At 58.5% G+C, this 27690-nt stretch overlaps 4 protein-coding genes across 7 annotated transcripts; 1 reads left to right on the top strand and 3 right to left on the bottom strand.

Annotated features, from left to right (window-relative positions):
• Positions 1-1609: 1609 nt before the first annotated feature.
• MTA2 (metastasis associated 1 family member 2) lies at positions 1610-10054 on the bottom strand. Its single transcript, XM_035013019.1, has 18 exons — positions 9548-10054; positions 8746-8813; positions 8226-8319; positions 6508-6625; positions 6311-6374; positions 6013-6130; positions 5616-5718; positions 5332-5431; positions 5003-5191; positions 4823-4897; positions 4639-4697; positions 4351-4448; positions 4089-4228; positions 3579-3807; positions 3286-3375; positions 2896-3014; positions 2644-2792; positions 1610-2431 (listed from the first exon to the last, which is right to left on the bottom strand). The coding sequence occupies exons 1-18, from the start codon at positions 9573-9575 to the stop codon at positions 2266-2268; spliced, it is 2007 nt and encodes a 668-aa protein (XP_034868910.1). The 5' UTR covers positions 9576-10054; the 3' UTR covers positions 1610-2265.
• A 297-nt stretch (positions 10055-10351) lies between these two features.
• EML3 (EMAP like 3) lies at positions 10352-20266 on the bottom strand. 3 transcript variants are annotated; one of them, XM_035013017.1, is made up of 22 exons: positions 20094-20266; positions 19105-19276; positions 18763-19020; positions 18542-18655; positions 17413-17480; positions 17121-17244; positions 16727-16897; positions 16463-16532; positions 16263-16373; positions 15924-16019; positions 15388-15543; positions 15084-15225; positions 14468-14619; positions 14258-14383; positions 14036-14167; positions 13507-13574; positions 12288-12376; positions 12119-12216; positions 11900-11987; positions 11283-11381; positions 10872-11002; positions 10352-10792 (listed from the first exon to the last, which is right to left on the bottom strand). In XM_035013017.1, exons 1-22 carry the CDS (start codon positions 20113-20115, stop codon positions 10589-10591), a joined length of 2691 nt encoding a protein of 896 aa, XP_034868908.1. In that variant the 5' UTR covers positions 20116-20266; the 3' UTR covers positions 10352-10588. The 3 variants fall into 3 exon arrangements, with proteins under 3 accessions (XP_034868908.1, XP_034868906.1, XP_034868909.1); XM_035013015.1 differs by having other exon boundaries at positions 18763-19023; XM_035013018.1 differs by lacking the exon at positions 16263-16373 and having other exon boundaries at positions 18763-19023.
• A 204-nt stretch (positions 20267-20470) lies between these two features.
• Positions 20471-22731, top strand: ROM1 (retinal outer segment membrane protein 1). The gene is made up of 3 exons (XM_035013020.1): positions 20471-21525; positions 21911-22157; positions 22272-22731. The coding sequence occupies exons 1-3, from the start codon at positions 20936-20938 to the stop codon at positions 22488-22490; spliced, it is 1056 nt and encodes a 351-aa protein (XP_034868911.1). The 5' UTR covers positions 20471-20935; the 3' UTR covers positions 22491-22731.
• A 206-nt stretch (positions 22732-22937) lies between these two features.
• B3GAT3 (beta-1,3-glucuronyltransferase 3) lies at positions 22938-27360 on the bottom strand. Of its 2 annotated transcripts, none has more exons than XM_035013021.1 (5): positions 27178-27360; positions 25867-26041; positions 24290-24650; positions 23818-24108; positions 22938-23437 (listed from the first exon to the last, which is right to left on the bottom strand). In XM_035013021.1, exons 1-5 carry the CDS (start codon positions 27257-27259, stop codon positions 23339-23341), a joined length of 1008 nt encoding a protein of 335 aa, XP_034868912.1. In that variant the 5' UTR covers positions 27260-27360; the 3' UTR covers positions 22938-23338. The 2 variants fall into 2 exon arrangements, with proteins under 2 accessions (XP_034868912.1, XP_034868913.1); XM_035013022.1 differs by having other exon boundaries at positions 25867-26005; positions 27178-27326.
• Positions 27361-27690: the final 330 nt, after the last annotated feature.

The following is a 27690-nucleotide window of genomic DNA, read 5'->3' on the forward strand; positions in this document are numbered from 1 at the left end:
CGCCAGCCCGATAGGAAGTGACGTACGTCGACCAATCGCTCAAGCACACTCCTCGGGAAACTGAGCTCCTTGGACTCAGGGTTCCGTTTCCACCCCCGCGTTAAAGTCTCTTCCACCAGTTTCAGGGGAAGCCGCTCATCTTTGATACTTATCTGCATGCTGTAAGCCGATTGGTGTGCTCTGAGCCATTCAGGCGTTAATTGGCCCAAAGATCATGAATATTCATGAGGCGGCCACAAACGCCGGCGCCGGGGCCCTTTGAAGTCAACCGGCTGTTTCCCTCCTGCTGGTTGGTTGAGGGACGCTGTAGGTACCTTCCCTCTGGGGCGATAGGGACCCGCGGCGCTCCATCCTCAAACCCGTATTTACCCGGCGAATAAAGGCGGAGGATGAGCCGACTTCACGAAGCTCAAGGCTGTCCCTGGATTCCCGAGTTCCTTAGGGCTGCTACTCAATCCTCTGCCCTCGGTCCTCCCCCCATTCTGCGACCACTTCCCAGCCCTGGTTGGGGAGCTCTGCCCCACTGGGCACCTCCCAGACTCCACTCAGCCACAACCAGATCGCTGCGGCCCCGTGAGTCAGGCTTTCCTTCCGCAAGAGTGGGCTGCGTGGAGTGTAGCCACGAGGCGCTAGAGCCACCAGCCCACTCCAGGCATGCGGTGGGACCTACTTTGGTGGCAGCAGAGTGAAGACTGTTGGAAGAAAATGCTGCTTTCCCCAGACTGGTATAGTGGTCAACTCCTCCCGATACTGCCCAGGTGTAAGCTCGGAATGGGGAGAGTGAAGGAGCGGGGAGGCCCCAGGGGCAGAGAACAGGAAATGGAGGTAACTCTCCGACGGGCTAAGCAGCTCCTGCTGTAGTTATTGGCCCACAGCTTTGGACTGTGAAAAGCACACTGGACCTGAGGCAGACATCTGAAGGTCTGTAACCTTAAGCAAGTCCCAACTGCTGAGGCTGTTCCCCTATCTGTAAGGAAGTGCAGAAGGAACACATAGTAGGCCTAACTTCCTGTACATTCAAGGGTGCTCCTCCTGTTGGGCCCTGCTCAGGCTTCCGTTTCCCAAACCCAAGAAAGCAGGAGACGGTTCTAGAATGGGCCTGGATATCAAGGCAGGTGCTGAGGCTAGTCTTGGGAATCCTTGAGCAGCAATCTGTGCAAATATACCACAAAGCTGGGTGGTAAGAGACTGCAGTATCCCCAAGGTAGGCTACATCTTGCCCTGGCCTCTAGCAACTCCCAGAATTTCCTGAGAGGTGAGTAAGGGTTGGGAAATAAAAGGAAAAGCACCTTCACACCTCCCTTCCTGTGGAAGCCACCAACCACCCAGAGTCCTCTCATTCCAACTGTTCTGAATGAATCTGTATGTATCTAGAGGAGCTTGGGTTCCAGCACCACAGGGATCTGGGGAGCAGTTTGGGCCCCCGGAGAAAGCTAGCTAAACAGGCTGCCTGTCCATGCTGCCTATCTCCTAAAGCTGTTCCCAGGGCAAGTCCCATCTGTATCTCCTTTATTATCCTTTGTCCTTTATTTTCCCAATTAAGACCACTCTCCCCACTACCACCCCCCCCACACACACACACCCATGGCAGAGAACAGCTGAGCCAGGAGAAGCTGAAGAAAACAGCTTTTTATTTGTTGCTGTAAGAACCAATTACAGAATCCGAGATTAAAAAAATGGACAAAAGATCTTTATTTCTGAGAATTGGCGTACAAAAGGCGGAGGGGGCACAGGGAGGGAAGGAAAAGAGAGAGCATGGGCTGGGGTTGATGCCAGCTTAGGGGCTTCATACTCCAATTAGGAAAGTCCGGACACCGGACAGGAAGAGAAACCCCCATTAGAAAAAAAAAGACATGGCAGTCATGGCAGTGCACGCCCCCCTCCCCCAACCACCACCTCCTATGGATTTACTCTTCCCCTCCCCCATCCCTTCACAAAGGGAGGCAAAATTTTTAAAAAATTAAAAAACCCTCCCCACAAGACTGTCCAAGACAACTGTGGGTCCTACCCCCCAAAACAGGCTAGGTTCCCACAATGGGTCAAGTTCCTGCAGTGTGCCCTCCACCACCAGGTGTGGAGAAGCATGCGAAGGGGACAAGCCTCCAAGTGGTAACACCAGAGGGCGCCCAACCCCTCCAAAGACACACTCACTTGCTCCCTCCCTCCCTCACTCCTCATTCCCTTTGATACTAGAGGGAAGGGAGGTTGGATGCCCTGGGCACCCACCCTCTAGCTTTCAGCCCACCTCCCTTCCCCCACAGATGCTCAATCCTCGAGGACAATGGGCTCATTGGTGCTGGCAGGATGTGCGGGTGCAGACAGTGGGACTGGGGGCCGCACTGCAATCAGTGGTGGCTTCACCTTCAGGGGCAAGTTGGGCCGGCGGGCAGCTCGCCGCATTTCCAGATGGGTCAGAGCCTTCCGCAGGGCCCTGGCCAGGAAAAGAAGAATGGAATAAAAAAACGAAGACTCTCGAGGTGAAACCCCACATTCCACACTCCAGTTCTGCCTTCCGGCCCATTCTTTCCTGACATCCCCATTCTGCACCCAGTCTTGCTGGAAGCGGTCTTGCTCAGAACTATTATCCTTACCCACCAATCTGGGTTGTCAACCTCTCAGCCCCTCCCATGGTGGCCTGCCTACCTGGTATCCTTTGTGGCCACAAACACCACAGGATTGGGGGCATCAGCTGGGTTTAGTTTCTGACGCTTGGCTGCTGGCTGTGAGCTTGAACGAATCCCTGAGGCCAGAGGCCTTCCATTGGCAGAGAAGGGAACCCCTGCTCCTGCCATCTGGGGGGGGGGGGGGGGCAGCACAATGAGAGAGGACTCACAGATTCCAATCAGAAATAAAAGCCCACCCAATCAGCCTGGCCCACTCCAGCTGTCAACTCACAGTTTCATAGGCCCGTTTCACCATAATGCCCCCCAGACCCCGGTTCTGGGTCAGCTGGTTTCTGTTGATCGGTGTCTTGGTACCCCGAGGTGTTTTTGGTTTCAGAGGCGCCTGGGCCACTGCCATGAAAAATGTAAGAGAAAACTTAAGAGAACTTTCATGCTTCTTCTTCTCTATGTAGTTTCCCTGGGCATCCCCAAAAGCAGTGATGGGGGGAGGGGTCTGGCAAGCAATTAGCACATGGGTGTGACCTTAGCATTCACTATGGATAGCTTATGAGAACTGTTATTAACGTACAAAAGTACAGGCTGTTAGACTAAATCTCTTTGGACTTTGACAGTGAAAGGACAACAGAGAACCTGACACCACCTAACCGGTTCCATCCCCTACCCAGATCTTTGACGATGGTTGCCAGCGGCAGCCGCACCAGCGGGTGAATCTTCAATGGAGTCTTCGCAGCCTTAGGAAGTCGAATGGAGCCTAGAGGACAAAGAAGGAGGTTCTTGAAGGGGCTTCGCTATTCAGGCCTCTCCTACGGCCAGGAGACACATCTACTCTCCTACCCAAGCGCTGTGGCCTGCTATCCCTGCTGTCATTAAACATCCTGAGCAACACTGGTCTCTGCTCTGCTTTCTGGCCAGAGCATCCCGACCTGCCACTAGCCCCACCACTCCTGCCCTTACACTCCGCCTTGATGGCATTGGCATTGATAGGGGCATAGGGTCGTCGGGCAGCCCTCCTCGGCTGTAACAGGTCCCTGCACATGCGTCTGGCCAGACGGGTCAGCTTTGTGGTCTGGAGCAGGAATGTTTGCCTGTTCTTAGCCAGTAGCTTGGCCCGGTTGGCGCTGGTCGTATAGGGGGAGAGACTTTGGGCTTCAGGTCTAGACAAATGACCCCTCGAGTGTGGCTCCTGCAAGAAAGACATGGGAAAAAGGGAGAACCCAGATGGGCACTGAGGCTCTCCTTTCTTCCATTCTCTGCAAAAAGCCATTTATTCCTGCCTGATCTCTTTACTGCCATCCCAACCTACCTGTCTCTCCAACCATCATCGAGCACCCCCTCCCCACCCACATATACATCACACCATCACCAAACCATCACCATTTAAGGGGTTGGGTATTCTTGCCTTCATCTAAAGCTCACATCAATATGCCTACTGCTCTCCCCTGCCTATTCCCCATCAGTCCTTACTGTTGTGCCCCGAGCGGCCCCCTCAAGCTGGGTCGGGGTCTTCAGTCCCCCATACTTCTTCCAGTAGATCCAACAGGAAGCACAGAGGCGGCACTGCATGTTGGGTGGGCCCCAGGCATACCACTGAGCAGACTGTGTGGCTGTAGGAGCGTGGAGAGAAGGGAGGAGGCTTGGGAAAAATACGCCACCTGAGCCCCTCAGGTCCTTGGGCCAGAGAAGACCTCACCCACCCCCAACATCCCTATCCTTCCCTGGAACTCACTGTGGCAGCTCTCACAAGTCAGGCCCTTCTGGAATCCAGCGCCATTCATGCCAGGTTTCGAGCCCACAGAGATGATCTGGTTAGGATTTGGCTTAGTACTAATGGGAACAGTGTGGGGAGAAACCAGGAACTGGTCAAGGAAGAGAATCCCATTTCCACCTCGTCTCTATCACCATTTGACTCTCTGACCCTGACTCCTGCCCACTGCCAATCACTGAGAAAAGCATGAGTTGGGGGAGAGGGGAAGAAAAAGAAAATGCGCCAGCCTCCCCCACCTACCACACTTACTAGGTAGGGATATAGACTTGTTTTAGTTTGCTGTCTGCTTCAGCAGCTTTCAATCTTTTCTGCAGGAAAGGAAAAAAGAAAGAAAGAGAAGGATCAGAGCACCTCTGCAGGAGGATGTCATCAACTCCCAAAGGCAGAAGTGAGCAGGAGGCCCCTGGTCCAGCCTTCCCAGCCCAGCCCGTACCTGCTGAATATAGCGGTCTGTGGTTTTCCACATGTAATAAAACTGGACTATGCTGGCGAGTGACTTCCAAGGCAGCTAAGGAGGCAGAGGAAAGAAAGCAGAACTGGCATCTGACCCCAGGTCCTGGTTCCCTCACCTGTCAACTCTTCCCCACCTCTCCTCCCAGCCCCATCCACTTACAAAGTCCTGGCGAATATCATTGAAATCCTTCCCATACTTCTCCAGGGCCTCCTCAAACAGCATGGCCTCTGAGGCAGACCACTCCTCCATCTCATCCCGACATAGCACCGGGCCCCCCTGGGGCACCAGGGTCGACATGGCTTTAGCCAAGTCATAGCCGTTCCTCTGCAGCGTATCCATTGCATGGAACTACAGAAAAAAGGAAACAACGCTGATGGCCCGAGCCCCTCCGCACCACACTCTCAGAGACCCTTCTCCTCTCCTGTCTCCAGGCTCTGCAGGTCCCCACAGAGCCCAGCCTGTCCAACTGCCCAGCCGCCTCTGCTTACCAGGGTGATATCTCGGGAGGCGGCGGCTGCGCTCATGTGCAGGCTTGGCTGCCGAATGGAGCTGCTGCAATCTAGAGCTCTTGCAAAGGTGCCCACAGCTCTGAGGGAGAGATTGGGAAGTCAAGAGGGAAAGAAGAAGGCATGAGTGGGCTGAGGAACTAAGCCAAATAAGGAAAACACCCATGCCAAAAAAAAAAAAAAAAAAATCAAGTCCACCTCTGAGAATTCAATGCAAGATGTCCACACCGCCCCCAGCCCATCTTCCCCATCCACCCACCCCTCACCGGGCCACCACGAGAAACTGATCAATCTGCCGGTCTGTGAGAGGGTTGTCTGGGTCCCAGACCTTCATCTCCATCTTCTGTTGGTTCCGATTATCAGATTCTCCTGGGGAACAGGACGATGGCAACATCAGGGACAGGGAAAGGAGGATAAGTGTCTTGACACAACAGCACCTCGTTCCTCCTGGCCTCCTGCCAGGATTCTATCAGCCATCTCAACTCTCCGACTTCTCTTCCCAACTGTGCTCATTTGCCCCTCTCAGGCTCCCAGGGTCCCATACCGTCAGGGTGGCAGCATAGAGCCATGAAGACTATGCAGCGTACAACTCCACGGCACACCATTCACAGACCCTACCATGTTCAATGACCCAGTAGCCATACAGCCCGTCCTGCTGCTTACCCTCTGCCAGGCGATCTGGGATCTCAGCTTGGTATTTGCAACCAACTCTGATCTCCCCCTGATCAGCTAGAAGTGTCTTCTGCACAGGGTCAAACACCAGTGAATAAAAAAAGCAGTCCTGGAGATGGGAAGAGAAGGTAAGCAGGCAGCAGTCCTCAGAGGCGGGGGGCAGTGGGGAGGATCCAGAGTTCCCAAGACAGGCAGTCTGTCAACCTATACTTCATCACAGTTCTACTTTCCTCTGGCCTCCTCTTGGGGCATACCCACCCTGCTCCTTCTCCCAGCACCTCTTTCTCACCTCCTTTTCCAAGTACTGGCTCAAGATGTCAGTCTCATTCAAGAGGGTCACACTGCATTTCCCCCTACAGAAGAGAGGTCCGAAAACCCTGGGTGAGCTCCTCATTCCCTCGCCACAGTACCTCCAATACACCACCCCCTCCTCTCCAGCTTCTAAAGAAGTGCATGCAGGCCACAGTGGCCTGGACTGTCCTATACCGTATGTGCGTGGCTGGTAACGATTCAAACTGCCGAGAAAGAAAAAGCTCCCGGTGCTTCAGCTGATGTCGCTGCTGCTCCGACACCCCTGGCTGCTTTGATTCCTCCTCAAACTCCCCTGGGAGATGAAGGAGGAAGAAGCCAAGTCAGAAACTAATTCAGAAAGAAGCCACCTTGGAAACTCTAACCCAGGGAAAACACTTCCTATTCCAGCTGGCTTTTTCACGTTCCCCGGGCATCTGCCTCTCATACCCTTGGCCCACCAGCTTTCCCGCTTAGCCCTCTTCCCCGTTATAGTGCTCCCAACTCCCCATCACTAATGCCTTGCGAATAGCTGCTGAGAGTGCAAAGAATGCCACAGAGACACATCCCAAACCCAGGTGCCAATGCTCAGACGCCACTCACAAAGCACAAATCTGCCCACATTAGGCCCAGCAAGAATATTACACTCGTCTCTCTTGCTAAACCAGCCTGAGGTCCAGAAACCCAATAAGGTGAAAAATCATCACACAAGGTTGTGTTTACCGTTCTTCTTTTCAGATTTCAGGAGTCTCTTTGCTCTTAAACAAAATGCAACCCTAACTACCCTTCACTGTCCACTTGGCTAATGATAGTTTGTTTATGGGGCTTCCAAGGACAGTACCTCTCAAGCCAGTGCCAACACCTTCTTCCCCAAGCACTGCGACTTTGCCCTGAAACCTTGGTGGAAAGGGTTAACTTGGCTGGGGGCCAACCAAAGCGGGAGGGGGCAGGACAGCCACAGGCCCAGGCTCATTGGTGCATTGTTCCCAACCTCAGGGAGAAGGGGGGGAGGTGGGGGTGCAGCAGGCTCCACCCCTCGCCTGTGTGCTCCGGAAACCCTGTGCTCAGGCAAGGGGGGGGACCACACCCCCCCACCCCTTCTGATTGGACAAGGCCAAGGTCAGCCCCTGCCAGATGGGGCTGGAAACCCCAGAGGGCCAGAGAACTTGGTAGGCCTAGCTCCTCCTTAACCCCTTCATGCCCAAAGCCGCCTGAAAGAAGGAAAGTCATTTCAGAAGGAGAAACAAGAGGAAGAGGAAAGAAAGCCAAAGCAGGAAAGGAAAAAGAAACAAAGGAAAACTGAAGGAAATATGTTTTTTAAAGGAAGATGAAGACATAAAAAGAAAAAATAAGGCAAAAGGGAAAGATGTAAAATAGAGTGGTGAGAAGACAGAACGGGTGAGAAAGAGGAAAAAGGGCAAGAAAACTTTTCTAACTTCCTATTCTCTCCCTTCAATGTATTCTCACTACCTTGTGATCATAAAATTAGGCCGCTTCCCTGTTACGCAGGCTTCTAAGTACAAGCTCTTCCTCTTCAACCTTGACCTTTACAGTCACCACCCATTGTCTCAGTGTACCCAAAACTGTCCCCCAAGGGTCTTGCTTCTCTAAACGCCTTCCTCATCCCCTATTTAAATACTATCATCTCTTTTACACCCATCATTCAGATACACACAGTCACACACAGGCCATTTTCTGGCTTTCCTTATCTTGGTCTCTCCACGCTGCTTCCAACCCCAACATGTAAAAACAGGCCTCCCTCCGCAGACCAGGCATTTCCCACCCCCAAACTCACACCCCTGCTTTGGGCATGCTACCAGGGGAAACACCTGCAGGGACATGCCCTGGCCTCAGATCATGGGGAGGGGGAGTCGGGGGGGGGGGTGAGGGTGAGGTGGGGGTGCGAAGACACTCACTGGCATTGCTATCAGCCAGGCTGTTGAGGCTACTAGAAATGTCCCTTCGCCGGAAAAGGCACACAACCTTTGCCTCCACGTTTCCATTTGCAGTCTAAGGGGATAAAAAATGGCAGTAAAAATTGGTCATTTAAAGGTGGAAACATATAAAGAAGAAACTAACAACAATGAATAAGGTTCTAACGGGTGTAAGTAGAAAAACCCAAGAAATTATGGATAAAGAGACTTACACTTAAGGACAGACTTCCAAACTTTTTTTTCCCCAGACTGTCCCTTTCCTTAGCCCCCAAGAGATAGACCAGGAAAGTTCCCACTCAACTCTCAAAAGCCTTTCCTGAAAACATCCAATGAATGAATGAATGAATGAATGAATATGAATGGGCACTTAGAATAGGGTTGGTTCCCCACCCCCACCCCTCTGGCCTCCACCTGAAGTTAGTGACCTCAGAAGAAAAAAGACCCCCCAGGAGGGGGAGAGGGGAGGCAGGACAGGACAGGGGTGGGACTCTGCTCCACTCACCTTGTTGAGCTCCTCAATCCGTCGAACCAGGTAAGGATTGCTAGAAGAATTTTCAAAATAGACATAATCTGTAGGAGGGGGTGGGGAGGCATCGGTAAGATCAGAGGAGGAGATGGAAAAAACTGAGCACCAGGGTAGGAGAGAAAAGTAGGCCCGAAAGGACCAAAAGGATAAGGGTCCAGGTAGAGAGGACGCTAAAATGTGGAAGTGGAGAGACTACGAGAAAACAGGGGGTTTCCCCCACCACCACCCCTGACCACCTAGTTCTTTTATCAAATCCTTCACTCAAAAGTGAGCCTTAAGGAAGAGACGAGAAGCAGGGGGTCCCCCTGCAGTCCCCACAACTCAGCAGTGGAGGTGCACCCCAGTCTCGGCCGAGCGAGCAATTGTTGACTCCAGCGCAGGGCCCTCACCGTGTAGAACCCAGGCGCACAATAACGCCCTGGGGGAGGAAACCTCCCGTCGGCTCCCGCTCAGGTGGCAGAGCGGTCGCCCCGGCCCCCCGCGCCCCCTGCCTGCCCTGTCAGCTCCCTCCGAACCACTTTCCCAGGCCCCGCTCCCCGACCCAGGGGCCCCCGAGGCAACCCTGAGAGTGCCGTCGGGGCTGCCCGCAGCCTCTCCCGGGGCCGCGGCGCCTTCCCCGCGCCCTCGCTCCCCATGTTCCCGGTTCCGGTTCCGGTCCGCGCTCGGGACCACGCCGCCCCAGGCGCGGCTCCCCGCACTGCCGGGTGCCGAGCCTCTGCGGCCCCGGACCCCGACCTCCCCCGCCCCAGACCCCGCAGCCCCTGCGCCCGGTACTCACCCCCCACCCGGTACATGTTGGCCGCCATGGCCGTTCCCGCCGCCGCCTCTGGACGCACAAAGGGGTCCGGGAGGCTCGCGGGAGCAGGGCTCGGCTCGCAGCGAAGCCCCAAGCGCGGGGCTGGCGCTTCGCGGAAGTCTCGGTCGGGGCCGCGCAGCCGGCACCTCCGCCGCCTCAGCCGTCGCGGTTCATCCCGGCCCGCGCTGTCGCCGCCGCCGCTACCACCTCAAGCCCGGGACGCCGAGGCCAGCGCCGGTCCGCTCGGCCTCTTCCGGAGCGAGCTCGGCTCCCGCCGGACCGGAGCCAGGCTCCGGCTCCCCACTCCCCGCTCGCCGAGCCCCACCAGATGTTGGGTTCTGCCGGCCGCGGGGAAGGCTTGCCCTGCCCGCCTCGGGGTTCGCCTCCTTCCGGAACACCTTCGGCCGATCCGGAGAACAAGGCCCGGCCCTCGACTCAGGTCGGAGAGCGAGACCCCAGAGATCGGCTACTTCCGGAAGAGATTCGGCTCCCTCCGGCCAACCGCGGCCCGGCGCTCGGTTATTTCCGTTGCAGCTCGGCCCCTCCTCCGAGGGCGGGAGAAGAGTTGGGCTTAACCCTCTCCTCGCCGGAGCCCTGCAGCTCCTCCTGCGGCCCCGAAAGACTCGCGCGCCTTTGCGCTCGGCCCGGTTATTTGCAAGCGGCTTTGCCTGTTATTTGCATGAGCGGCCTACGCTCCCCTACCCTTTCCAAACTCCTCTTTTTCTTCATCGCCACCCCCACAGGGCCCCGGAGGCGCCCAGCCGCGCCCCACAAAAGGACTGGGAGGCGACTTTGCTTTTGGTTTATTGCCCCTCAGCAGGCGGCGGGAGTCAGGGCCCAGGCTGGGGCTGCCCGGCTCAGCCAGCGGGTCTCTACAGTGTGTGCGGGGGTGCCATTCGCCCCCTCCAAGGAAACGCGCGATCGGGAATGTCTCGAAGTCCAGGAAAGGTCGGCCCCTGGTCCTGGGGGCTTCGGGTGGGGCGGAGCCGCGCCGCAGGGCCGGTGGGTCCCCTCCCGCAGCTGTCAGACGTCGAGAGAGGAGGCGGGGGACAGGGAGGGGGTTCGAGAGGGCGTGGCGGGCGCCGGCCCCGCGCTCCCAGCGCCCAGCACTCGCCACTGGAAGATGCTGGCGTCCTTGCCGCCCAGCGAGATGAGGTGCGAGTCGTCGTGCGTGAACCGGACGCTGGTCACGTGGCTGCCGTGGCCGCCGTACACAAGGCTCGGCGCCTGGGCGGGAAGGAGACCGAGTTGCGGCGGCCGCGGAGCCCCGGGCCCGCCCGGCCCCAGAGGCCCCGGGAGGCCTCACCTTGGCACGCGCGCACGGGTACTGGAACAGGTGCACTTTGCAGAAGTCGTCGGCCACGGCCACCACGCGTTCGTTGTGGGAGCGGCACAGGGAGTTGATGTCGGTGCCATCCGAGCCGTCTGGCCACACGCCTAGCACGGCGGCCGGCCTCAGTGCGGCCTCCTCCCCGTGGCCACCCACGGCCCAGGGCCGCACCGTTTCCGACGCCCAGGCAGCCGCGGCCACCCACCGGCCGCGTTCCAGGCAATCCTTCCCAGTCCCGACAGCCCAGGGCCTGAGGGGCCTCCCGGGCTGGATCCGCCGGTTTCTTGACTCCCGCCCCTCGACACATGCCCTGCGTCCCGAGCCCAGGGCGGGCTCCACCTTGCCCCCCACCCCACCCCTCCCGCAAGGTTCCAAGGCCCTGCTCACCATAGACGTGGAAGCCCAGCACGCAGGTATAGGTGGCCCACTCCCGGTCGCGGCTGTCATAGCGATTCCTCAGCAGCTTGCAGCCTCCAACCACGTCCCCTGGGGAGAGAGAGCCCACCCAGCTCAGCTCTAACCCTGCCCTCAGTCGGGAAGACACCGGGAAGGGCAGGCTGGAAAGACAGGCTTGAGGTAGTGACATGTGATCTGGTCACCGTGGCAGCCCTCAGCCCAGGACAAAACCCAGCCCCATGTGCTTCCTGAATTCTTGCTGAAGTTCTCCGAACAGCTTCTCATCGGTTCCTCCTCCCTAGATAAGTCAATCCCTCCACACCTGCCCTGAGACACTTGTCCAGAACAACCTCTTCCTAGTACATTTTTCAACTCCCTCAAGTCCTCGTGCGGAAAGACACGGTGTAAAACTGGGGGGGGGGGTCCAAATCACAGTATTTCTCCTATGTGTACAATTCCAACCGCATATCCCCCTCCCTATGTAACAGCCCCTCCACCTGGAGTTCCCTACATACTCTCCCTCAACCGCTCCCAACCAGCAGCCCCCCTCAACCAAATAAAACCCACCTGGTTACCCGTCCCCCATGCTCTCCCCTACTTTCACTCACAGTAAAGGATCTCATAGTCCCCAGAATTGGACATGATGAAACTCCCATCCTTGGACCAGTCAAGATGAGTGATGAAGCTGGAGTGACCCTAGGAGCAAGGGTCAAGAGACTAAAAATGTAGCTACCATTTCCCCTCCCCAGATCCCCCTAGTGCATTAGACCCCTTCAAGGAGTTTACCTGCTATGGTAATGCCCCACCCTCCACCCCAGCTTCCTCACCACACAGCGGCCAAAGCGGCTGGACTTGGCACCATCACTGGAAACGCTATAGATGTAGATCATGTTGTCATGGGAACCGATGGCCAGGTACAACCCATCTACAAAGACAGTCACTCAGAGAAGGAAGGGCCAGGGACAGGTCTGGGTCCGGGGTGGGGGTGACTCCCACCTGGGCTGTACCGGACCACTGAGAGCTGCTCATTGCCGTCAGTGATGTCCGACACGATCTCCTGGGTCTCTGTGTCCAAAACCAGCCACCTGGAAGGGAGGGGGTGGAAAGCAGGTGAGAGGTTACCTGTCCTGGACAAGGTGGAGGTTGGAAAGTTGGACTCTAAGAGAGACAGACAGAACAGCTGTGATGAAGACAAGTTGCCACTGCATCTTTTTTTTTTTTTTAAGATTTTATTTATTCATTTGACAGAGAGATAGAGAGCACAAGCAGTCAAAGAGGCAGGCAGAGGGAGAGAGAGAAGCAGGCTCTCCGCTGAGCAGGGAGCCCGATGCGGGGCTCGATCCCAGGACTCCGGGATCATGACCCGAGCCGAAGGCAGCCACTCTACCAACTGAGCCACCCAGGCGCCCCACACCTTTTTTTTAAAAAAGAAAGGGTTGGGGTAACTGGGTGGCTCAGTCAGTTGAGCCCCTGCCTTCGGCTCAGGTCCTGATCCCAGGGTCCTGGGATCAAGCCTGGCATCGGGCTCCCTGCTCAGCGGGAGGCCTGCTTCTCCCTCTGCCCCTCCCCCTCCTCATGCTTTCACTCTCCCTCTCTCTCTCTCTGAAATAAATAAATAAAATATTAGAAAAATAAATAAACAGAGAGGGAGAGTGGGGAGAGGCAGAGGGAGAATCTTAAGTAGGCTCCATGCCTAGCACAGAGCACACGCAGGCTCCATCTCACTACCCTGAGATCATGACCTGAGCCGAAATCAAGAGTTGGACGCTTAACCAACTGAGTTGCCCAGGTGCCCCCAACACTGCATTCTTATGCTAGGAAACCGGAAGGGGCTAAGGAGAAATAAAGGCTGAGAGGCTGAGATGCCTCTAAGAAAGGAGTACAAGGGCTGAGTAGGAGGACCTTATGGAGTCATAAGCCTGTCACTTCCCTTTGTTAGTCTCTCCCAAACCCCTCCTTATCCACACTGCTCCTCTATCCTAAGCTGCCACGTCCTCCACTCCAGGCCCGGAGGGGAGAGTGGTTGAGTGATGACAGTTGCCACAGGAGAGCAGGGGAGGCCCGGGCTGCAGAGAAAAGCACTGGGAAGGTGCAGTTGGGGCTTCTGAGCAGGCAGCAGCCACACTCCTCCCCGCCCCCACACGCACACCCCACAACCGGGGAATGCTTCCCATACCTCCTGCTTTCCCCTCCCAGGAATCCTGGCTCCTCTCACCTCCCTGTGTTCAGTCCTACGGCCACGACTGCCCCACTGGGGTGGAAGTCAGCACAGAGACCAGTCTCCTGGGAGGGGGGAGAAGGTGAATTCAAGAAGATGCCTTTCTAGTGAAGGTTCCCGGATGGACACCTCGTCATGTTGGTAACACCAAAGCCTTCTCCTCCCAAGGATGAGACGGGGAGGAGAGGGACAGTAGACCTGGGGTGGAGGCAGGGTGTCACTGGAGCCTAAATGAGGCGATACTCAAAATATTTAACAACCAGAACTGAGCTGGGAAGCTGTGCTGGAGAGTAACCATTTGTTGCTAGATCGAGGGGAGGTCTGGGGCTTCGGGGGCAAGGGGGCAGTGCTCAGGGGGCACTGGAGGCATCTGCATAGAAGGATGGAGATTTTAGTAGCCCTTATAGCCATACCAGTACAAACTGGTGGCCTCTGGGGAGAAGGGAAAAGGATGTTGGGGAAGGAGTGGCGGCCACAGAAGCCATGGTGGGCGTGGCATTGGGGAGCCAGGGACGCGGGGCTCTACCTTGAGGTCAATGCTCCAGGCCAGCGCATGGCCCTCCCCATCCCATAGGCAGAGCTGCCGGTCATGGCCACAGGTCAGGAAGCGGTTCTGGAAGGGATGCGTGCAGAGCCCCCAGAGCTCATCCGTGTGGCCCTGCAGCGGAGCGTGGGCTGTCACCTCTGCCCCGCCTCAGTAGCTCTTCCTGCCCTCCTCCCCCTCCCCAGGAGCCCTCGGCCCCCCAACCTGGATTACAGGGGAGAAGCCCTGAGCCAGATCTCCCCTCAGCAATGCATTCTTCGTGGTTCCCACCAGCAGCTCGGAGCCCAGCCCCTCCGCAATGGCCCGCACAGCCCCGAAGTGTTCAGGAATCTGCGGGATGGTGGCGGGAAGTCAGAGGCCCCCTGGCCATTCCTCTTCCTCCTCCCTACCCCCCGACCCCAGCCTAGCCCTCACCTCAGCCTCCTGGAGGGCCACCAATCCCGGCCCCCACTGGACCAGCCGGCGGTCCCGTCCACCACCACTCAGCACAGTCCCATCCCGCCGGAGACAGAGGGCAAAGATGGAACCTTCATGAGCGTGGGCCTGGGCTACAATCCCGTAGGTCTCTGTTGGAAGACATGAGTGGGTCATGCCGTAGGGGTGCTGGGAAGTGGGGAACTTGAGCAGCCCTGACCGTCGCAACGGTAATAATAATAAGAGTAATAATTCCCAGCTATTGAGTACCTACTGAATACGGTCTCTGATCCTCGGCTATCATTTTACGCAGTTTACAGACTGGACAACCGAGGCCCAGAGACGTGAGGTAACTTCCTAAAGGCCAAACGAGCAGCGGCAAAACTGAAATATGACCCCAGGATCTGGCAGACTCCAAAGCCCCAGCCCTGCCCCTTTGCCATGGTGTCCCTACCCTTCCAGACGGCCCTCCTCTAAGAGGGCTTCCTTGGGGCCCACAGACAACTATCAACTCTCATGGTAAAAAAAAAAAAAAAAAAGGAAAATCTTCTTCTTTGTTCCCACAGACCCTCTGGGGTACTGGACTTCCCAGGAGCCACCACCCCCAACCACGTACCTTTGGCCCCACCCCTGCCTGGGGTCCTGGAATCTGAGAGGCTCCGCCCCCAGGTGAGAATGTTCCCCTCTGAATCCCCAGTGAGAATGTCTCCATCCGGGAGGAACACAAAGCATGGGATAAACTTGGGTTTCTTGTATTTCTGGGGGAGAGGCAAGCAGAGAGCAGGGGTCAGAGGGAAGGGCAAAGACTGAAAGTCATGGACCGTCGCTGGGTGGGGAGTAGTAGGGTCTACAGTCCTCAGACCAATCCTCCCACCTCTGTCCTGTCCTCCCACGCCACCCCGCACCCATCCACGCCTCACCCCGAAGACACCCTGTTTCCGGGTGAGGGTCCCGTTCCCAGGAAGCCCTGCTCCTCCGCTCCAGTTCCAGAAGTGAACGTGGGATTTCCCGCTGGTGACAATGCAACTGCTGTCACGAGGGCTGAAGCCAACGGCCAAGACTGAGTCATTTGTACTCTGAAGGGAAGATAACCAGATTCAGCCACCCCAAGCCCTGAGCACCCTCACTTTACGCGACTCTTCAGTGTGCATCCTGACAGCTGGTCTGCTGAAGGCCCGAAACCCCAGGACAAGCCTTCCTGGTCCCCTAAGAGCACCCCTCCCAGTTACTCATGATGCCAGGCCCACCCTAATGCCTAGCACGCTATGGGTCCCTCGGGAGGCCAGAACTTCCAGAGTTCCCTTTCACAGCCTCAGGGAGGCTAAGAGGCTCGCTCCCCGTGACCCAGCCAGAAATGAAGTCAAGGTACGGGAAAGTCTGGAGTTCGCCGTGCACTCCACTGCTCTTAGCTCCCTAAGCTCAGTGCCCCACCAGGCCACCCGGACTCGCTCCTCACCTTGATCTCAGCCAGCTTTGTGCCTCGGCTGCAGTCCCACACTGACAGCATGTGCTCATTGGAATCATCCACCACACAAAGAAAAGCACCCTGATCCTGAGAACGGGGGACACATCGGAGGGGCTGAGTGAGGCCTAGAGGTCTGTGGGCTCACAGTCATTAGGCACGGGCTGCCATCACGGGTGGAGCGGGCAGAAGTGGACACCTGTCCCTTTCTCAGGAAAACCGGCTGGGTGGGGTTCAGGAAGGCCAGAACTTCGGAGGCGTCCTGGTGAGGTGCAAGAAGGAGGTTCCTGGGCAAGGAAGATGGGGGCTCTAGAGGCTTTAGGGCCAGCTCACCGCCACTGAAAAGGCCAGGGCTCCCACACCCCGCTCGAAGGCCCCCAGTCCAATCTCCTGCAGCTTCAGCAGGGTCTCTGAGTCCCAGACGTGAACCACCGGCTGCAGGGGCTGGTGGAGTCAGAGAAGGGGTCAGGGATGTGAAGGAAAGCCAGGTTGGAATTTCATCCTGTCTGCCTGGTGTTTGACTTTGGCCTTACCTTTCCGTCTTTATCCACTCCCGCTGTCTGTCCTGAGGCTACACGAACACCATCGGGGTGGACGGCCAGGCTAAGTGGGGGAGGAGACGCTCTAGGGAAGGGGGTCGGTCTCTCATGACCCCCCAGGACACTTTCTCCATGCTTGGAGAGCAGCCAAGTAGCAGCTTCCCTCCTGCTCCTCCACACCCGCCCCGACCCTGTTCCTGCCAAGCCCACCATCCCCACGCCTAGGCGCTGCCCACTCCCAGGCCCCAGGCCCCTCACCATCGAACGCAGTCCGTGTGGCCCCGGTAATGTCTCTGGCCGCCACCTCCAGGACCCCCTGGGCCTCCCTCAGGCCGATACAGCACCACCACGCAGGCGATAAAATAGACCACCTCCCCAGAGCGCAGCACAAACAGATTAGAGCGGGAGTCACGACCCCTGTACCCATAACTGGAGTGGGGATCACGGTCAAGGAAAGGGTCAGACCAAGGGCAGAATGAGGAAGAGAGGGGGCAACGAAAGAGCTTCTGGCTGGCAGCACCGTTGGCAGAGGATGGTGAGGGTGGGGTCAGAGGGCTTCCTGATACCGCAGACCCAGGAGGAAACCATAAAGAAGGGGGGGGTTCCCAAGATGGGAAACGTGGCTCCCATGGGACTGGAGGGGGCAGGATACACCCAGTCAAGGCTGAGGGTCTCCGGGGGTGGGCCGCTGGGCAGCTCCTCAAGGCTGCGGATGCCAGACGGGAGGTACATGGTAATGGGGCGGCCGCGAAGGAACATCTTCACTGAGATGCCTTCTACAGAGAAAAGGGGGGTGTCAACCACCACCCTGCAGCCTCCCTTTCAGGAAAGCCAGAGCAGAACTCTACCCACCACACCTCACAGGTCCCCCACAATAGCTCCTGGGGCTGTAGCCCAAACCCCAAGTCCGTCATCCCAGTTCTTCCAGACTCCTCTGTACATACCCAAATTATAGTTGCTCCTCCGAGACCCAGGACCCCCGGGGCTGGAAAGGGGGTCTTTTCCCCCACGGCTGTTGGGAAGAGAGAAAAGCAGAGGGATGGGGTCAGGTCCCAAGACCTAAGTGGGAAAGGGCAGGACACAAGAAAGGAGGCTCCTCTAGAGCCTCAGTCACCTCTGCAGGCTTTTACTCTGCATTCAGAGCATTCAGGGCCCCAAGTAGATGGGCACTTTCAGCCCCATGTTAAGAGATGAGAAGGTTTAGGCTAAAGGGGCAGAGCACACGGCACAAAGCCCTAAAGCCTGGTGAGAGGCAGGGCGGCATGGCAAGGAGGGGCCCTTTCCTCTAGACCACCAGGCTTCTGGCTGGCCTTTTCATTTCTCCATCTGTAAAATGGGACCAAAGTGAATCCAGAATGCACAGCAGGCCTGCCTTTCAGGGATCTGGGAGGTAAGCAAGAAAGTCCTTATCTCGCCAGAGGAAAGTAACAGGTGAATTCCACAAACAGCTGTCCCTAGATTATAAGGTAGTAATATCTCTTCAGAAAATAAAGGAGACCAAGGACAGGACTCGAATAAACACTCAGGTGTCCTGGGGCCTGTAGGCACTCTGAGACAACTATACTCAGCCACTAGAATCTCCCCTTGCTCTCTAGAAATAAAGCCTGGTAGACTGGAGCAGGGAGCTGAGGAGTAGAGCTGAAACTCTGAAAACAGTCATCCATGAAAATGAAAATCATGAGGCCTTTTGGTACCTCTTAGAATCTTGGAAGGAATGTGGTGATATGGGAGAACCGGAGTCAGGAGGAGTAGGGTTCAAATCCTAGCTCTAGCTGTGTGACCCCAGGCAAATGACTTACCCTCTCTGAGCCTGCTTCCTCACCTGGACAATGAACCGCATGAGACCACCTACCCCCCAAGGATGTCGTGGGAACTGAATGAGGTGGAGGAGGTCGAGGGTTTAGCACAGAGCCGGGAACACAGCAGGCGCCCCAGGAGTGCTTGTTCCTTTCTTCCTGTTGGGCAACGAGGTCCCCCCACCCCACCCAGGGAAGTGAGGTGAGGGATGTGGAAAGTCAAGAGCCTGAGCCTGGGGTGGGGCAGGGGGCGGGGCGCGGGGGGAGCCTCGCCCACCTCTCTGTGCTCCCTGACCGCAACAGCAGGTTGGCCGAGGAAGCTGCCTTCCGGGAGAGTTTCTGCCGAGGCCGCTCTGAGGGGGATGAGGAGGAGGAAGAATTTCTCCGTGGCCTGGTAGGAGCATAGTGAGCAGGTAAAGATCATTCCCTCCGCTCGTGCTCCCCAGTCCTCCCCCCCCACCCCCGCCCCCCGGCCAGGCTCTGCCGCGCGACACTTACGTGTCAGCACGCTGTGGGGGCTGCACAAGCCTGAGGACCCCCGGGGGGCCGGGGGAACCAGTACCACTGCTGCTGCTGCCCCCTCCTTCAGACTGGGTCCCACCAGGCTCTTCGCTGCCCCCCTGGGGGGCTGGGGGCCCATTGCTCAGGCCAGGGGGTCCAGGGGATGGCTCCGTCTCTGCCTCTGTCTCGGTCTGGGTGCCCCGGCTCACCAAGGAGGGGCCGCATGTGGGTGGCAGTCCTGGGGGCACTGCAGGGCTGCTGGGGAGACAGTGAGTCAACCTGATGCCCCTAAGAGGTCCCTGGAAGGAAGAGGAAGAGGGTGTGTGACAACAGGCATACCTGTCCCGCGGCGGAGCGGGCGTGCCAGGGTCCTGCAGGGGGGTGGGGGGCACGTGCAGCCGCAGCAGGCGGAGGGCCTCTGCCAGGGCTGCCTTTACCAGCTCCATCTCCTTCTCCTGCACCTGAAGCCGCCGGCTCAAGGACTGCAGGGCCTCCGGAGCAGGGCCCTCACCTGGGAAAGGGGCGAGAAGCACTCAGAACGTGCCCAACCCCGAAGAGAGGGGTTGAGGGGATTCTGTCTTCCCCCAAGTTTGCATTTGTCCAATAGGACTACCCCCTTCAAGCAGCCCCAGTCTTGGAGGCTGGCCCAGAGGGGAGGAGACGGGTGGTAGAGGATCAAGGGCCTCCTTCTGGCAGGGCAGGCGAGGAGCCTGGCAGAGCTCCCTTCCTGCTGCTGTCTCAGCCTCCGCAAAGGCAGGGAGCACCATGGAGTACCAGGGGGGAAACATGGAGTACCGCCCAGGAACGTGGGAACCACCGAGGGAGGCGCAGTGCGGGCGAAGGATGACAGCCCACCGCAGAGCAGGCTCAGGTCTCCCGGGAAGGCAGAGAAACTGAGGAGGGGGCGCAAAAGAAGAGGGGGACAAGAGACTACAGTCATCTGAGGGCTCAGAGGACCGGGAGAAGAGATAGAGAATGACCGGAGAGGGTATCAGTGGAGACGGAGTCATAGTGAAGGTCCCAGGGTAACGGGTCAGAAGGAAAACGACCCGAAAAACCAGGGGAAGAGGCCCAGAATAACACAGGGGACAGAGAAACATCGAGGGGCCCAGAGTAACATGGGGAGTGGATGACGTTGAGAAAGTTCGAAATGACAGTAGGCGATCCAAATAACTGGGGAGAGCGACCTGAGGAACAGTGGAGGATGCTCAGAGCCCCTGAGGCCGAGGAGCACGCGGGTCGCCACCAGACAGCCGTCGGGCACTGGCAGCGGCCGACCGGCCGGCGCTCCGGGAAGGGGCACGCCGCCCGCCCCGCCCCGTACTCACCGGGCCCCCCGGCCCCGTCCATCCGGCCCCCGGCTTGCTCCGAGCGGCGGCGGCGGAGGAGGCTTCTAAGCCGCCGGGGCCATGGCCAGGGAGAGGGGAAGGGGAAGCACCCCAGGGCGCGCGCGCACGGGTGCCGTGCCACCCCCCGGGGGCGCTGTCGGGCGCGGGGAAAGGGCCTGGAGGGGGCGCTGTGGGGCGGGGGCGGCCGGCTCCGGGGCCCGCCGGGGCCTCGGACTCTCCCGGGGCCGCTCTCGGCTCCCGGGGGTGGGGTGGCGGGGCCGTCCCGGGCCCCAGCGCCGCGGCACAAACAGGCGCCGGACGCGGAGCCGCCAGGAAGCGCGGGAGGGGGGGCGGGACGAGGGGGGGGGCCGGGCCGCCTGGTAACCCCTCCCTGTCCGGGCCTCGCCGCTCAGGACACGGGCAGGGCCAACCCGCTGACCCCCGGGCCCCCTCCGGGCCTCCGCCCTCCAGGCCCCGCCGGAATCCCCGCCCCCTGACTCCCTGGGGTCCTCTCTGGTCTCCGAGCCCCCAGCGCCTAGCCCCTAGGGCCAGAGCCGACCGGCCCCTCCCCACTTCCGCGAGGGGGCAGGGGCGGGGTCACGAACTGGGCCCCTTGCCCGGGGGCGGGGCTTTTCCTAAGGGGCAAGGCCAAGGCTTCTCGAATTGGGGCTGGCAGGGGCCAGGGCAGCGGGTTATTAAGGCTGCGGGGGGGCGCGGATTCCCAGGGTATTGGGGTCAGGGTGGCATTAGCCCAGCTCAAGCCGGGCTGGGCTGACTCAGCATCGTGCCGCGGCCAACCCTCGTCCCTGACAGCTCTGCTTTCCCTTGGGCGGAGATGGGAGATGGCCCCGGTGTTGCCCCTGGTGCTGCCCCTCCAGCCCCGCATCCGTCTGGCACAGGGGCTCTGGCTCCTCTCCTGGCTGCTGGCGCTGGCCGGTGCCCTCGCCCTCCTCTGTAGCGGGCACCTCCTGGCCCAGCTGTGGCACCTCCACACCTTCTTGGCTCCCTCCTGCCCATTTGCTGCCCTGCCCCACGTTGCCCTGGCAGCCGGTGCGGTGGCTCTGGGGACAGGGCTGGTGGGTGCGGGAGCCAGCAGGGCCAGCCTGGATGCGGCCCACTACCCTCCCTGGCGAAAGGTCCTGGGCCCACTGCTGGTGGTTGGCACTGCTGGGGGCGGGGGTCTTCTGGTCCTCGCCCTGGGGCTAGCCCTGGCTTTACCGGGGAGTCTGGACACCGGGCTGGAGGAGGGCCTGGGGACTGCCTTGGCTCACTACAAAGACACAGAGGTGCCCGGACACTGTCATGCCAAACGGCTGTTGGATGAGCTCCAGCTGAGGCACCACTGCTGCGGGCGCCACGGGTACAAGGACTGGTTTGGGATCCAGTGGGTCAGCAGCCGTTACTTGGATCCCAATGACCAGGACGTGGTTGAGTGAGTGTTTTGTTTCCCCCCTCCCCCCACTCCTCCTGGCCTCCTTCGCCTCCTCCTCCCTCGAAACCCACCTCACCCCACAGGCAATAAATAGAGCAGAGCGTAGTGATTGAGAGCCTCGGGTTACAGATCTGCCGTTTATTAGGTGTGTGACCCAGGGCATGTTACCTAACTGCTCTGGGCCCGTTCCCTCCTCTGAAGAATGGATATAATAGGACCTATCTTACAGACTTATTGTGAAGGTAAATGAATTATGCATGCCTCGCACACAGTAAACCAGTCAGCAAAGGTCTTTCGATTTTCCCTTCTCAACTCCTGAGCCCCGTAGCTTCTCCCGAGGCCTCTATTTCCAGACATCCTAACATCCCTGCCCCTCCCTTTGCAGCCGGATCCAGAGCAACGTGGAAGGCCTATATCTGATCGATGGTGTCCCTTTCTCCTGCTGCAACCCCCACTCGCCCAGACCTTGCCTGCAAAGCCGGCTCTCAGAGCCCCACGTCCACCCTCTCTTTGATCCCCGTCAGCCCAACCTAAACCTCTGGGCCCAAGGATGCCACAGGGTGCTGCTGGGGCAACTGCAGGACTTGGCGAGCATGCTGGGCAGCATGCTGGCTGTCACCTTCCTGCTGCAGGTGAGTTAGCAAAGTGTCTGAGGGCTCCCTCCATCTGCCCCCCTCACTGCCTCCAGCCCTGGCCCCAGGAGCAGTTGACCCTCCCTGACCTCTTTCTCCCTGCCTACCCCACAGATTCTGGTGCTCCTGGGCCTGCGGTACCTGCAGACGGCACTGGAGGGGCTTGGAGGAGTCATCGACGGGGAGGGAGAGACCCAGGGCTATCTGTTTCCCAGTGGGCTGAAGGACATGCTGAAAACAGCGTGGCGACAGGGAGGGGTGGCTGACACGCCGGCACCGGAGGAGGCCCCACCAGAAGAGGCACCTCCTAAGGAGGGTCTACCTGAGGCCTAGTGGCCTGAACGTTCGGGTGGGAAATGGGGGGGGGGGGGGGGGGGGGATGGACAAGACTGAAAACCTCACAACTCCTTACCAAGGCTCCGGGTCGGGGAGGGGGGATCCCTGGGATTAGAGGAGGGGTTAAGGATAGTCACGGAGCTGGAATGGGGGCGGCGAGAAAACTAGGTGTCCAGGGCCTAGCCCTGTGGCCAAGAGCCACCGGGGAACAGAAAGCACCCAGGGTGATGGGAAGGTGACATGGGAAGGACTGGAGACTGGTCCTGGCACACAGACTCAATAAAGCTTTTGGACTGAAGCCACTGATCTTCCTCTTCCAGGGGGTGGGGGGCCCTGGGAGAACTGATTTCTGTCTGATAGAGAAGCCAGGACGCCTAGGTGTTGACTCTGGTAAGGATCAAACGCAAGAACCAGACGTGCGCAAAGAAGGAAACCAGAGGCCCCTCCAGCTTGAGATCTTTTATTCTGGAGGTAGGAGGGGGGTCAGCATGCTCAGGTGGGGAGGGTCCAGCCCAGCTCCTCCAGCCCCCCAGTGCATGCCCAGCCCCAATAAGTTACCCAGTTGCTCAGCAGCCCTCCCTCCTGAGTGTCTGTCCTTCTGCTCTGCCCCAGACGGGGCTGACCTGGCTCAACACAAGGGCCGCTTGTCCCCAGCCTGTGGGCAGTGCCACATGGCAGGCTGGGGGAGGGGAGAAGCAGCTGGGCCACGCCCTGGGGCTGAGGGGGCAGAAGGGCCGCCCCTGGCTCTGAGGGGTCAGGATTTGGAAAACTGCATCCTGGGCAGGCCAGGGGCCCAGTCCCCCAGGTTCGTGCCTGACGCGGTGGTAGTCAGGGTGGGGCTGCCATCACACCTCAACAGCTGGGTCTGAGCCTCGGCCCTGCCGCTGCAGCTGCTCTTCCTGCTTCATCTTGGGCTTCTCTGTCCGTGTGTGCCACACCAGAACCTGTCCCGGGAGCGTTTCAGTTAGAGCTGGACCCAGCTGTAATGAGGCCTCTGGGGCCCTCAGTGTGGAACGGATTCTCTCACCCCCTCTACACACGCAGCGTTGGCTGCAAAGTGTGAAAGGCAGGGGCCTTTAGTGCCTCTAAAATGGGCCTTACCCCTTACCCCCTCTGTGCTACGTGGGTGCCCAGGAGACCTCTTTCCTTCCCTGGCTCCCAGCTTCCCCTACAGGAGAGTAAGCAAGGTTGAGTCCAAGCTCTGGAGGGTCCCTCCTGGTTCAAACACCCATCCTTTGATCCTTCTCCCCAAAGTCTTACTCCGCTTCCCCCATCACCATTCCATATCCCAGAGCCAGGTTTCTGCCCACCTCCAGCTCCTTACCCGAGTGCAGTTAGCTGCCCGTGGCTCCAGGTCCTTGGGATCCACGAGGTGGCTCAGGAGACTGCTCTCCAGGTGGCCCCGGGGAGCAGTGGCGTCGAACTGGGCACTGGGCTTAGCCAACAGCAAGGGCAGGGCAACAGCAAATCCTGCCATATCCACTGGGAAGGGCCTGTTGGGCTCCCATGCTGTGTGGAAGCCCACAACCCGGCCATCCTGTACCCGAGGGCCCTCAAATCGCAGGCCGCCCACCAGCCCCACGGGCCACACTGAGACACCACGGGTCCAGCGCATCTAAGAGAGGTCAGGAGAGAAGAAACAGACAGAGTGTGGCCCCGGGGCAAGGGAGCAGCAGGAAGGGCCGCTGCGGCCACTCTGCCCCACTGCTCCCCCTCCTCCCACCCGTAACCAAGGCAACCGGCGAGGCTGGCCCCACCTGCCTCTTTCCCCATCCCCCCGCCCCCCCACCGCTCACCTCCTCAAAGAGTTCCCGGCTGTAGGTGTTGTCATCATCTGCAAAGTACACGACTCCCCGCGTGCCGGCTGGAGGGGGGTCCTTCTCTCCCCCCACAGCGCCCCCTCCGCTCCGCAGCCAGTCCAGGGCCCTGTTCCGTTGCTCTACACCGCGGGGCCGAACCCAGCCGGGCTCACCCTCCCTGAGCCGCTGGGCCTTGGGGGTGAGGACCGCCAGGTGTGTGAAGAGGAGGCCCGAGGCAGCCAGCAGCCGGGAGACCAGTGGGGTGGGGCCCTCGGCATCCTCCACCAGCAGCCAATGCAGCCGGGGCACCAGGCTCAGTGTCTGGGACAGGCGCACCAGCTCCGCTTTCTGCACCAGCCTGCAGGGGGAAAGATGCACGGGAGGGCGAGGGGTCGGCACCATCTGCTCACTCCCGCCCCTACACGTAGCTTCTCCTGGGTCCCTTCCAGTAACGCCCATGGTCTTTCCCAACCAACACCCAAACTCCCCTTCTTGCCTGTCAACTTCACACTGCGCTCACCTGCCCTGTTCCTGCAGCCCATGTCCGGCAGCCCCCTCAACCTCAGGGCTCTGGCTGTGGGAGACTACAAGTTAAGGGCACAGGCTTTGGAATCAGACAGATCTGGGTTTGAATGCCAGCTTGGTAACTTAATAGGGGAGACACTGGGGGAAATGGGTCAGATCTCCCCACACCTCAGTTTCCTTGGCTATGAAAATGAGAATAACGGTATTTTACAACAATGTTGTCTTAAAGATGAAATTATAATGACTTTCCAAAATACCAGGAGGGCCAGGTCCTCTTCCTGGGTTTCCAGGTAGAGAGATTTAGAGGAGCCCTTTGCCTCATTCCTCTCCAAGGGAGGATTTGCCTGAGTTTAGACAAGAAACTGGGAAGGTGTGGCCCAGTCTCTTCTAGGCTTCTTTCTCCTGCAGTTTGGTCTGTCTGCCCCAGGGGTGGTGCTGTGTGTGTGGAAGGGGACAGGGTCTAGAGCTGCCTGTGCCTACATGGGTCAGCCACCTGATTCCAGGGAGGTGTTGGAAGGCTCTTTAGCTATAGATCCAAAACCAGGTTCCCCAGTTGGTTTGTACCCAAAAAAAAACTACAAAAAAAAAAAAAAAAAAGGAAAGCCCTTACTTAGCACAGTGCCTGGTAGAGAGTAAACACTGTAAATCATAGCTGGTGTAACTATTTCTAGACCCTAGTATGACTGTAAGGCCAAGCCCTTTCCTATTTCAATTTAGTCAGGGATCCTCAAACTTTCTCACCAAAGGATCCCTGAGAGAGAGAGAGTGAACTCATGGGCAAGCTCAACATTTCCTTGAAACTTTATTGTTCTATCTTAAAATGTGTTAGGAACTGTGTATTCTATTTCAGAGTATACCCGTCTATTTTACTAGGAAAAAAAAACCCTTTTCCCACAAATCTTTGAGGAGAGAGAGGTGTGGTTCATTTATCTCGTCATTTGGCGTGCCCTAGTTTGAGGCACATCACCTGGCCCAGTGCCTCCCCAAACTCATCATCAACCCCAACCTCCTGGCCCATGCAGGCCTCTGGGGTACACCAGAGCCCATACCTGGCGTAGGTGGGGGTAACAACATAGATAGTAGGCAGGGCCTCAGGTTCAGGGGGCTGGGCAGGGGCAGGGGGTGGACGGCGGAGATCGGCTTGCAGCTGGGAAATCCTCAGATCCTTCTGCCGAAGCTGCTCTGCGGCTGCGCGCAGGGGAGGGAGGCAGTCACATGGCTGACCTGGTCCCAGGAAGCAGGGATGGGGGCAGAGAACCACAGCATGTTGAGCATCCCAAAGGGGCATAACCTTCTTGTTCAACTAGCCAGTGCAGGAATCTCCTGACAACTTCCCCGGCAGCCACACCCTTCCTTCCACACCCTTGATTGGGGGTCGGGGGGAGCTCATGGCCTCAATCAGCAGCCCCCTCCAACTGCAATCAATTCCATCTGTTACAGCTTTCACTCGGATATTGAGCTAATCATCTGCCTCCATCCCTTCTACCTGCTGATCCTAATGTTGCCTTCTGGAGCCATAAAGAACAACTAGATCTCCTGAAACAGGGCTGTCTTTTAAATACCTGAGGATCAAGCCCTAAGCCCTTGTCTCTCTGTGTAAGAGGCAACGTTCCATCTGTTCCCTTGGCTGTGTGACCAAAGACTCATAAAATTCAATGATTCCGTTATTGGATAAATATTTATTGAATGCTCCTCGTGGGAGGCACAGCCTTAGGTGCTGGGGATGCGGCAGGGAGCAAAGCAGACACGGTCCCTGCCTTCATGGAGCTTTCAGTTTAGTGGCAGAGGCAGACACTGAGCAAAGAAATTAGTAAAATCATTACGAATTGTGATAAGGGCCACGAAGGAAACACGTAAGAGAATAAAAGAGAATCCAGAAAAAGAGGAGTTAACGCTAGCTAAGGTGGTCGGGGAAGGCCTCTGAGGCGGTGACATTTGAGCTGAGACCTGAAGCATGAGAAAGCGGCGGCCAGGAAGAGCAGGGAGAAAAACACCGCAGCCAGAAGGAACAGGTTAAGAGCTTGAGAGAGCAATGAGCGTGGGCTTTCGAGAACCTGTCACGCAGCCAGTGCGGCCGGAGCGGAGCGAGCGAGTGGGAGAGGGAATGGGGCTGGAAAGGCTGACGGCCACAGGATCATGCGGGGCCTTGCGGACTCTGGGAAAGAGTCTGCATTTCATCCGAGGTGCGGCGGGAAGCGGCGGTGCATCCTAGAGAGGGGAGAGCGCCGGCGGCCGCAGAGGGCTGTGGGAGGGCCGAGCCGGCTGAATGGTGTCTGCGCGGGGGTTCATCCCCAGGGCGGGATGCACGGCGGCGGGCGCCCTCGGGCGGGCCCGCCGCACCCCCGCCCCGCCCCGCTCACCGAGCTGCACCAGCGCGTAGAGGAGGCCGGCGATCGACACCAGGAAGTAGGCGAGAAACACGTTCTTCAGCTTCAGCTTCATGGCCGTGCCGCCGCCCGGGCAGGCGGGGTCCGGGGGGGACTAGGGGGTCCCCGCCCCCCACCCGCCCGCCTGCAGACCCCGCCCCTGCAGCGGTCCCGCCCCGTGTCCCGCCTTCCTCACGCTCCGCTCCACCGGCTCGCGCGAGGTGGGAACCGCGGCGCCCGCCAGGGCCCACTTCCGGTCAGTCTGCACCCCGCCCCTCGGGTTAATTTCCGGTCCCTCCGCCTAGTTCTGGGAACCACGGGAGTGGGTGACGTCACATCCGGCGTGGCGAGCTCGCGTGGCGGGCAGTGAGAAGCCTGGTGGGAGCGACTTTGAGACCTTCCCCTTGAACTCCAGTCCCTGTGCGATTTCGTCATTTTCATTCATTCACTTTTCAACCACAGCACCCAGTAAGAGTTCTACAAACGCCTGTTACACGAATGAATGAA

This window comes from Mirounga leonina, unplaced genomic scaffold (assembly GCF_011800145.1).
Source record: "Mirounga leonina isolate KUSES-001 unplaced genomic scaffold, KU_Mleo_1.0 Mir_166, whole genome shotgun sequence".
Taxonomy (NCBI): domain Eukaryota; kingdom Metazoa; phylum Chordata; class Mammalia; order Carnivora; family Phocidae; genus Mirounga; species Mirounga leonina.

Excerpts from the sequence above, each read along its gene's own strand:
- MTA2 (XM_035013019.1), bottom strand. The coding sequence starts at position 9,575 with ATGGCGGCCAACATGTACCGGGTGGGGG. Across the intron at positions 8,814-9,547 it reads CAACATGTACCGGGTGGGGG|ATTATGTCTATTTTGAAAAT; the intron begins GTGAGTACCGGG and ends CCCCTCCTACAG. Across the intron at positions 2,432-2,643 it reads GTGGCCACAAAGGATACCAG|GGCCCTGCGGAAGGCTCTGA; the intron begins GTAGGCAGGCCA and ends TTTCCTGGCCAG.
- EML3 (XM_035013015.1), bottom strand. The coding sequence starts at position 20,115 with ATGGACGGGGCCGGGGGGCCCG. Across the intron at positions 14,168-14,257 it reads GCTTCTCCCCTGTAATCCAG|GGCCACACGGATGAGCTCTG; the intron begins GTTGGGGGGCCG and ends GCTCCGCTGCAG. Across the intron at positions 12,377-13,506 it reads GTAGGACTGAACACAGGGAG|GTGGCTGGTTTTGGACACAG; the intron begins GTGAGAGGAGCC and ends CCTCCCTTCCAG.
- ROM1 (XM_035013020.1), top strand. The coding sequence starts at position 20,936 with ATGGCCCCGGTGTTGCCCCTGGTGCTGCCCCTCCAGCCCCGCATCCGT. Across the intron at positions 21,526-21,910 it reads AATGACCAGGACGTGGTTGA|CCGGATCCAGAGCAACGTGG; the intron begins GTGAGTGTTTTG and ends CTCCCTTTGCAG. Across the intron at positions 22,158-22,271 it reads CTGTCACCTTCCTGCTGCAG|ATTCTGGTGCTCCTGGGCCT; the intron begins GTGAGTTAGCAA and ends CCTACCCCACAG.
- B3GAT3 (XM_035013021.1), bottom strand. The coding sequence starts at position 27,259 with ATGAAGCTGAAGCTGAAGAACGTGTTTCTCGCCTACTTCCTGGTGTCG. Across the intron at positions 26,042-27,177 it reads CTACGCGCTGGTGCAGCTCG|GTCAGCCATGTGACTGCCTC; the intron begins GTGAGCGGGGCG and ends TCCTGGGACCAG. Across the intron at positions 23,438-23,817 it reads GGGCAGCTAACTGCACTCGG|GTTCTGGTGTGGCACACACG; the intron begins GTAAGGAGCTGG and ends CTCCCGGGACAG.